This window comes from Salarias fasciatus, chromosome 5 (genome assembly GCF_902148845.1).
Source record: "Salarias fasciatus chromosome 5, fSalaFa1.1, whole genome shotgun sequence".
Lineage (NCBI taxonomy): Eukaryota > Metazoa > Chordata > Actinopteri > Blenniiformes > Blenniidae > Salarias > Salarias fasciatus.
Window position 1 is genome coordinate 34,387,798 of NC_043749.1, and position 10,035 is coordinate 34,397,832.

General features: G+C 45.6%; 1 protein-coding gene and 1 long non-coding RNA gene across 3 annotated transcripts; one reads left to right on the forward strand and one right to left on the reverse strand.

Annotated features, from left to right (window-relative positions):
- Window positions 1–55: 55 nt before the first annotated feature.
- On the reverse strand, window positions 56–3,230 carry LOC115388953 (uncharacterized). Of its 2 annotated transcripts, XR_003931535.1 has the most exons (4): window positions 3,092–3,230; window positions 1,742–1,939; window positions 1,422–1,502; window positions 56–1,047 (listed from the first exon to the last, which is right to left on the reverse strand). It is a non-coding gene; the product is annotated as an uncharacterized LOC115388953 (long non-coding RNA). The 2 variants fall into 2 exon arrangements; XR_003931536.1 differs by lacking the exon at window positions 1,422–1,502.
- A 108-nt stretch (window positions 3,231–3,338) lies between these two features.
- Window positions 3,339–6,887, forward strand: barx1 (BARX homeobox 1). Its single transcript, XM_030092192.1, has 4 exons — window positions 3,339–3,779; window positions 4,834–5,143; window positions 5,739–5,823; window positions 6,275–6,887. The coding sequence occupies exons 1-4, from the start codon at window positions 3,575–3,577 to the stop codon at window positions 6,509–6,511; spliced, it is 837 nt and encodes a 278-aa protein (XP_029948052.1). The 5' UTR covers window positions 3,339–3,574; the 3' UTR covers window positions 6,512–6,887.
- The last annotated feature ends 3,148 nt before the right edge of the window (window positions 6,888–10,035 follow it).

A 10,035-nucleotide genomic window follows, 5' to 3' on the forward strand; every position in this document is an offset into this window, starting at 1 on the left:
CACGGCCCGTGACGTCACCGCGCGGCGTGAAGGATGGAACGTCACACGATACAAATAAGATACTTTGTATACTTTACTCTGTTCTGCTGTATCAGAGACGCTTCCTCACATTGTGAAATCAGAAAAAAATCATTGGTCTGTATCGAATTTAAACTAATTAATGCTACTTTACAAAGTCAGGTCTACAGATTTAAACTAAAAAAATTGAAAATCTATGAACACATTAATGTATTTGGGGATCATTTCAATCATCATTTCACAGTCCAAACTTTCTTCGGATCATTAGATAAGCAGACATCTGGAGATTTCTAGTTAGTTCATTGTTTTTACAGGACAGTGGAGCTCCAGTCGAACCAAATGAACCTGAAGGGTTATTCATCATGTGGCATTGTGCAGTGTTAATGCCATCGTGCAGATTGTCAATTTACACTTAAAATTGCAGGAAAAATCTTATATTTTCATGTCATGATTGCTTTAACAAAGTGCATGAACAGAAGAAGAAAAAACTTGATGAGACACATACAGATTATTATATAACTCATATCCCAAATACGAGGTCATTCTGAAGACAACACAAAATATTCTGAATAAATCTGCAACACAGTCACACACAAAGTCACTTTGAATCATTCAGATTTTAGGGGGGGGGGGGGGGTTGTAGGGTAATTGTCTTTAAGTTAGTAATGATTGATTGATTGATTGATTGTTACCAAAAAAAAAAAGTAAAAGTGTTCAAGTCGATAAAGTGTATCTCACACACACATTTCAAGTTGATCCAAAGTGATTTCAACACATCAGCTGCAGTCGGGGAAAGATGGATGTCGATGTTGAAGATCTTCAAGCAGAGGAACAGAAATCCACCGCCTGGCCTGAGGAGCAGACTGCAGCACAGCCTCAGGTTTCCTCTGTGAGGGGAAACCTGTGGAGCCCGACCCGGGCTGGACGCAGGGGTTTTCTCCTTGTAGTGCCAGAAGTGACCACCAGAGGGAGACAGCCAGCCAGCTGATCCTCAAATCTCTCCCGAGGCCACATTTCCAGAGTTTCACTCTAAAAGTAGAAAGAAAGAAAAAAACCCTCTAAGATTAGATTGTTTCTGTGTGACAAAGTGCAGCAGAGAATGAGAAACACATTTAGAAGAGACAGTTTTAACTCCGTGTCCTGGAGCTCTGGCTTTTTATTTAGCTGCTCACACTTTAAAAACAGAATCACTGAGTTTTTCTGTAGCTGCAGCACGTGGAGATGGAGGGATCTTCACACTGACACAGATCAACACCTCAGAATCAGCTGTGCTGAGAAAAGAACGATGTGATCAATAAAACGCTGCCTGGCTTGAATCAGTGAGAGAACAGCAGAAACTCTAACACGCTGGAATGAGTGTGTTGTTTACATCAGTTCTATAAAACACAACGACTGATTTTCACCTCATTACAAGCTTTTGTTTCTGCCTGATTAAATTCACGAGCTGCAGACTCGGGAGAAAGGCCCGCATCTCACCGGGGCAGCTGGAAAAGACAAAGCGCTTCAAAATAAAGGCCACTTCACTTCACATCGAGACTTTTCTTTCTGAATAAATCTGCATGCGTTTTGATTTAGGAATTACATGTCATGCCTGGACAGTTTTTTTTTTTCATGCAAAGAGAATTTTACAAGTACTTATTTATAAATAAATTAATTAAATTCAAAAGGCTTGAGCATTTATAGACTGAACATAAACGAGTTTATATGAAAATAATCAGCTCACACTGTGACTGATGGTTTCCTCTGTTTTGATGCAGGAGTGAACTTTGAATAGTTAAAATCATCATATTTTCTGGCCGATCAAAAGAGGATTGCTCTGCGTTCACGTCCTGAACGCACGCTTGCTTGGATCCGGCGGTGATCGTGCACGGACGCACTGGAGATATCAGCAGTTCCAGATCCAGCGCGTCTCTCTGCACATCTGCAACATTTGTATAAACAAAGCACTTTTACAAATCCCTGCACAAATTTATACAAATGTGTTCACATTTCCAGAGCTGCGCTGCTGCAGGTTCCTCTGCTCACTGACAGATTCACACATTAATGCGTGTTTCCTCCATGTAAACATTTCAGATTGTGTCCGCGTTTCCAGCTCTGTGTCCATTTATAAAACCGAGCAGGTTTACAGACCTCTTCATTAAACCCCTCTGCGTATTTACTGAGTCAATATTTACAGATGTGTGTGTTCTCAGATCTCAAATCATGTATTAATCATAACAACACATTCGATTTGACTTCAAATTCACTGAGTCCACATGATGAAAATGGCTGGGAAAAGTGAATAAACTCGTGTTAAATCAGATTACCCCGCGGATCGCTCTGATCTGGGAAACCAACATTAGAACCGGTTTGTATTTGTTTGTTAAATCTGGTTCTATCCTCTCGTGCTGGGAGACATTTAAAAAGAGATTTACAGAGCTCAGAGTACAAATGGAAAGCTGACTTTAAACACGTTCTGAAGGGAGTTTAAACCTGGGACCGACCTGAGATCGGTGACTTTTTTCAAGTTTCACATTCATTTAGAAGAAAATAAAAAAGTGCTGCTTTTTTCTTTAAATTTGGTTTTAATGGTTAAAATGCGATTAAAGTTAATTTTCCAACGTGCACAGTCCCGAAGCAGCGTTTCTTTTGAAGTAAACTATTATTAAGGTTTTATTATGAAGTAATAAATCAGTAAAAAATGGGAAAATTCAAGTTTTAATCTCAACATGCAGCTGAAGGAGCGGAACTTTAAATAAGAGTAAATCACACTGATGAGTCAGAAACGGATCCAAATCAGACAGATTGCAGCATCTCGTTCGAATTTTCACTTATATTATTATTATTTTTTATTTTTTTATTTTTTTATTTTTTTTTTTTTAAGATCGACGGCAATATGATTGACTCGGCTTTTAGGAGGAGTTCTGCTCACAGTCCGCTGCGGCAGTTTTCTCTTTCATTCAGGTGAACTCAGATAAAAATCAGAAGTTCCGCAAGATGTGACCTCTGCCCTCCTGGTCTGTCCGGAGCCTCAGGTGCGTTAAAGCAGGCAGAGCAGAGACTCTCCTGACCGGGGAGAAACACCCAGACTCACCTCATGCGGTCTGTAGTCCCATCAGAACCCGTTCCCGCTCCGGTGTCCCGGGAATCACAGCATCGGGGACGCGCGTCCTTTCCGCTCCTTCTTTTCTTCCCTTTTGCATGAATCCGGGCAGGATGAGCGCCGCTTTGCATGTCGGGTCGCTTTAGAGCGCGGCGGCGGAGTCCGGTCCGGAGAAGAGGTGGAGCCACAGCGACTCTAAAAGCTCCAAGCTCAACGGCACCAAGTCACAGCAGAGGAAGAGCAGCGGCATGCGCACGGCCCGCGCGCCCCAGGACTCTACGGCCAGCCTCCCTTCTCCCCCCGACGCGAGCGCAGGAACCGGCGCGTAAAGGCGCGCGGAGGAGCCGCGGAGCCCCGATGACCTGCGGCCTGCAGCCGAGCCGCGGAGCCGCGCAGCGGGCATGAGCCCGGCCTGAAGGAGCCCCCCCGCCCCCCCACCCCGTCGGCGTACGTTGAGGTGACCGCTCGGCCCAGATGATGCAGCATCCCCTGGACATGGGGGCGCATTTCTACCCCCCGGAGGCCCACCCGGACCACCGGACCCACCGCTACCGGAGCTTCATGATCGAGGAGATCCTGACGGAGCACCCGGAGCACAAGGCGGCCGCTCCGGCCGGGGAGCTGCTCAAGTTCGGGGTGCAGGCGCTGCTGTCCGGGCGGCCCTTCCACAACCAGCTGGGTAAGAGGAGCCCCGAACACCTCCGCGGGTCCGCCAGCAAGGCAGCGGCGTGCTCCACTTGACGCAAAGGTTGCGTTTCTCACGCATATTCTTTATTTACCTGCGTAAAATTCAAAAGAGTACAACAACATAAAAATTAAATATATTAAGTTTTCATGTAGCCCGAATTTTAGTAATTCCCGAAATTGAAACGTTTTAAGGAAAAACGTTTTTACTGGAGCTCAAACAGCGCAACATGACTTTACTCTGATTCCAACCAAACCAACAGAACTGAAGAAAACAAGCAAACAGAGCATGAAAACATGGAGAAAAACAGGCTGCGAAGAGGAAATGAAATGTAAAAATTATTGATCTTGACAAATGAAGTGGATAAAAAGAAATTCCCTCCATAACAATTTATATAACGGAGTCAGGTTTAACAGGATTTGTTCATTTATGCTGTCTTCACATTTTAAAATATATAAAATAAATTATAATCTATAGCTACAAGTATAGACATTAATATTATTGTCACTGTTTTGTTATAATAACAATAACAATAATAATAATAATAATAAGAAGAATAATAATAATAATGAAGATGATGATGATGATGATAATAATAATAATAATAATAATAATAATAATAATAATAATAATAACAATAACAATAGTATTATTAGTATTATTATTTAATTAATTAATTAATTAATTATACGAATGTGCAGTTGTTTTAATCTCTGATTCCATTCTAATAACTTTAACTCTGGAGGTGTGCTGTGTTCTGGGCTGTGGGGGTCTGCCCCCCTCCAGACCTGTGCCCGGGGGCTGAGGGCGCACTGCGGCCTCAAACCGAAAACTCAGACGTGGAGTTGAAGCCGTAGAGTTTGATTAAAGGGACACAGGAGAGACTTGACCTCTTTTTACGCACTGACGCGTTAACGGAGCCCCCTGTCCCCGCCTGTCCCTCTGCCCCCCCTGTCCCCGCCTGTCCCTCTGTCCCCCCTGTCCCCGCCTGTCCCTCTGTCCCCCCTGTCCCCGCCTGTCCCTCTGTCCCCCCCCCGGCCCCCCGCAGTGCTGAAAGCGGAGCAGAGCGGCCTCCTGAAGTTCCCGCTGTCCCCGCTCGGCTCCCCGCTGTCCTGCTCGCTGGGCTCCCCGCTCGGCGCGCCCCTCCTGGCGGCCGCCCCGGGCCTGCAGGTCGGCGCCGCGGCGCACCACCTGCCGCTGGACCTGCACCTCCGCGGGAAGCTGGAGCCCGGAGCGGCCGACGGAGGCTGCGGGAAGGCCAAGAAGGGCCGGCGGAGCCGCACCGTGTTCACCGAGCTGCAGCTCATGGGCCTGGAGAAGCGCTTCGAGAAGCAGAAGTACCTGTCCACGCCGGACAGGTACGTGCGCGCGACACACACACACACACACACACACACACACACACACACACACACACACACACACACACACACACACACACACACACACACACACACACACACGGCCAGGTTGTCTCCCCTCTTCCTCCGTGATCCTCCGGTTCTCCAGTAAACTTCGTGAGCTCCGTCTCGCTGCTTCAGTGGCTGCTGCGTCTGTCTTTTCTCTGCTGATTTCAGGAGATCCAGGCTGAGTTAGAGCCATAATTCAAACACTGAAATAAAATGACGTAAATTAGATATATTTACATTAACATTTATAGTTTATAGCATTCATTACAATCATAAGAGCAGAAAAATGTTGAAGTGTTTACAGCCAGCGATAGACATTATAATGAACTGCAGAGAGCAATTAAACCTTTTTAATTCTGTCTTTTTCACTATACTTTCCAATTTATTCTATCCATAAATTACTTTTTTTTTTTCAAAAACAACCTGGTACCATGAATTATTCTCTATGAATAGGATCTGATTCCAGCAGAAGTGTTTTGAAGACACTCTGTATTTTCCTTCACTGTGTGTGTGTGTGTGTGTGTGTGTGTGTGTGTGTGTACAGAATCGACCTGGCTGAGTCTCTGGGTCTCAGTCAGTTGCAGGTGAAGACCTGGTACCAGAACCGGAGGATGAAGTGGAAGAAAATAGTAAGTTCAACACTTTAATGATGATAACTGGTGGAACTTTATGAAAATGAGCAAAATGAAGATTGGATCTGATCTGTCAGGTTTTTAAATGTCCTGAATCGGTCAGTTCTGTGTCAAATCGCGTGAGTGAAACATTTACTTCTTTAAAATGAAGTGAACTCAAACAAAAACCACAAAACAGTTGATCACTGTTCAGTTCGTCCAACCTGCTGGAGTGAAAGTCTTTCAAGAACAAACACACACACACACAGTCTGAGTGGGTGTCAAACATAAGGCCCGGGCACCAAAGCAGGCCCAGACAGAATGAAGCAGTGAAGAGACAGCAGTTAGAATGGAACCAGCCGAGGAGGAAGAGCAGCACGTCTCAGCCAGAGAGCAAAGTGGAGTCCTGCGCTGAAGCCAGTGTGTGTGTGTGTGTGTGTGTGTGTGTGTGTGTGTGTGTGGCCTGCAGGTGCTGCAGGGTGGAGGTCTGGAGTCGCCCACTAAGCCCAAAGGCCGACCCAAGAAGAACTCCATCCCCAGCAGTGAGCAGCTGTCGGAGCAGGAGCGGGACGCCGCCGCCGACCCAGGGTCGGAACCCCGGTCTGACCCCCGCTCGGAACCCCGGTTGGACCCCCGCTCGGACCCCGGGTTGGACTCCCATTCGGAGGGCCCGAGCTCCCACCCAGGGAGCACCCAGGAGGAGTGAGGAGGCTCCGCCTCCGCCTGCACCTGCTCTGGCTGGACGCTAATGGACAATCAGTGGACAGAGGAGACAGACGGAGACAGCAGGAGACGAGCAGCACCTCCTCCAAAGACTCCTGGACAGGACTCCACTTGGACAAACCCATCCTGTGGCCTCCTCCTGGCCTCCCCCTGGCCCCCTCCTGGCCTCCTCCTGCCCCCACCCCCCCTGGTCTCCTGGTCTCCTCCTGGTCTCCTCCTGGTCTCCTCCGGGCCTCTGACCCCCCCGGCCTCCTCCTGGTGGAGGAGCTGGACTGGAACGGCTGCAGTAGGTGGAACTCTCTGTAGCCTCACAGCATCGACTCTCACTTGTCTGTTTTACATTCCTGTTTTTGTAACTTTGCTACATTTAATTATTAAATATATTTTCACTAATGCTGCTGCAGCTGGTTTTTACTGGAAACAGCAGGATGCTCTAATCTAGCTGAAGAGCGGGCCGTGGGGGCGTGGAGCCTGACCCTGGTCCTGCAGTCCAGGCAGGATCAGAACAGGACCAGGACTGTTTTTCTTTCTTTCTGTGGGTGTAAAGATGCTGAATGCTCTCGTTTTCTCATGCTTTCTTCATGCAGTGCAGACCTCTGTGCACTGAAACTAATGAAAACACATGGCTATGTCCAAACATTGGACTTCCAAGATTCTGAGAGCTCAAAATGGGTAAATTGATCATAGAATGCGTTTGATTTATACAGAATAACCCCTGAACTGAAGACAACGTTCATATTATGACCTTTTTTCATCTAACTGGAGCAGCAGTTCCTCTTTAAGTCCTCCTTCAGTGTCCCGGTGTCTCATGGCTTTCCTGCATGCTTAAATTCTTTCTTCATGGTTATGTCCTTCATTTTTTCAAAATTCAGTTATTTTACATCTTTGCATCTATTTTCTATATCATCTGTCATCTAACGTCTTTGTGTCTTTTCTTGATTCAGAGGTTAATTCATGCTTTTTATGACAATTGGAAAATTATTTTTGACTGCTGGAATTTGATGAAAGCTTGAAAGAGAAATATTTGACCCACATTGGAGGGAGCTGCTGGTTGCTGGTTCGATTCCTTTTGCGGACACTTTCTTCCCGCGGTTCTGTCATGGTGAAATTTGGCCGCTTGATTAATTAATGTTCAAGTTTACAAAGCATCGCTTTTTCCCCCACACACGTGTCGCCTTCTTTCTGAATCTGTTCACGAAATATTCAGTAATTATTCATTCTTTTGTCTCCGCGTGCGCTGTGTGGGCGGCAGTGCGCGTTGCTGTTCAGCAGAGTTTAACACTGCACAACTACGCCGTTTATTTTAGAAGTATTTTTAAAATTAGTCAGCATTCATTTATTTAATTTTATTTAATTTTATTTAATTTTATTTTGTGGAACTTTGCAGTAGAGACGGAGATAACGGGAGTGATGCGTTCAGGCTCCGGAGAAAAACGGCAGACTGAAAACTTCGGCCGTCGCTGCATTAAAATAAGAATTGGTTGATTTTTTTTTCTGTTTAAACCTGCATGATAATTTATTTAGCCATAAATGGTCTGTACAAACTTGATGTTTATTTTTCTAAATCGATCTGGACAGTGGCCGAAGGTCGCCATTCTCTCTACAAACGGATCGAACCCAAACGTTTCACGCGTTTTCCAAATAATATATAAATATTGATGGAAACTCACTTAAAACGGGATCAAATTAATCAAGGGAATTACTAAATAACGTTTGATAGCAAGCATTCATAAAAACGGATGTTTCAAACGTTTTTTTTAATTGCCAATGGGTAAAAGAATAGAACATCAACATGTAAACAGCAAGAATATGATATTCATTTCCTAAAACTGTTCAGGTTTCATGCACATTATACCAAATCTCTCATAAACAAGCAGAACATTCAGTTAATTTGTTCTCAGAAACTCTATCATTCACAGGGGGTGCCAAACATAAGGACCGGGGGCCAAAAATGTCCTGCCAGTATTCAAATCCGGCCAAGTTTAAAAGGGACGAAAGAGACAAGTAGATCAGATGAAATGAGAAGAAGTGAGAAGAAATGAGATTAGGCTGGATGAAACTGCAGAACAAAACCCTGGAGGAGTGAGCGGTCCAGCCAGGATGTGAGTGAAGACCAAGAAGAGAAGCACTCGGTTAGAATAAGAAACCAGCAAACAGAAAATCAACGGATGTTTGGATTCAGAGTTGGAGCTTCGCATCATTTAACTGACCGGAGGAGCCGTTTTCACCACGAAGCATGATCATTAAATGAAATGAAGAAAACATATAAAAAGCATCAATGCAAACTGGGGTTGAATTCATGAAGCTACTGTTTAGAAATAGTTTTATATTTTCAGCCAGTTGGAGTCATTTTCAGAGATTTTCTCTGTTTTTTCATGGAGTTCCTCCTTCAGCTGTTTTATCTATTCTTCAGCTGTTCACCTGCTGTGCGTTTTTTTAATTGTAAGAACATTTTTAGCATTTTTTTTTTTAATTTGTCCTTTTTTCTCTTTTCCCCTTTTTTCTTTTCCTGAAAAGAAAATCAATCCTAGCAGGTTTAGTTCCTTTAATTTGATGTTTCTTCCTGTATTATTTTATTTTTGGACTAGTTTGAGATATCTCATCTTTTTTTAAAGCAGTCCCAGCTCTCCTGGCTCTTCCGTCCGTTTTATTTTCTTGATCTGCTTTTGGCCTGGAGAGCGGACCATCTTTGAAAATAACTCTCTGAAAGCTCGACATGTGGCTGCAGAGCCGCAGGTTGAACACCGCTGGACCAGAGGATGTAGAGTTTTAATGAGCTGCAGGATGCTGCAGTGAGAGAGAGGGAGAGAGAGAGAGAGAGAGAGAGAGAGAGCCCCAGTCAGCACTGCGGGATCAACAGGAGATGAAGACACAAAGACAGACGCACGGCTGGCTGAGCTGAAGTAGAAAGTCCTGGATTGAAGGGAAATGATGTGTGAAGCTCCGAGAAGTCAGAAATAAATGGAGCAAACAGCTGAGATGATAAACCAAACAACATTTGTGAATCAAGATTTGTAAAAGCAACAGCTTACAATCCTTACACACACACACACACACACACACACACACACACACACACACACACACACACACAGCTGTGTCAGTGCTCAGCAGTTCTAATCAATTTAGCAAGTAATTATCAACTAATACCTAATATTCGATTAAAAAAGGAGCCGCGGGGGCCAGTTGGAGGCCGGCGGGGGCCAGTTGGAGGCCGGCGGGGGCCAGTTGGAGGCCGGCGGGGGCCAGTTGGAGGCGGGCGGGGGCCAGTTGGAGGCCGGCGGGGGCCAGTTGGAGGCCGGCGGGGGCCAGTTGGAGGCCGGCGGGGGCCAGTTGGAGGCCGGCGGGGGCCAGTTGGAGGCCGGCGGGGGCCAGTTGGAGGCCAGCGGTCTTGCTCAGGGACCCACGGTGAAGGTTTTTGGACTATGGGAAGAAACCAGAGTACCCAGAAAAACTTCACCACACTCAGGAGGAACATGCAAACTTCAGAAAGTCCCCGGCGGGTAT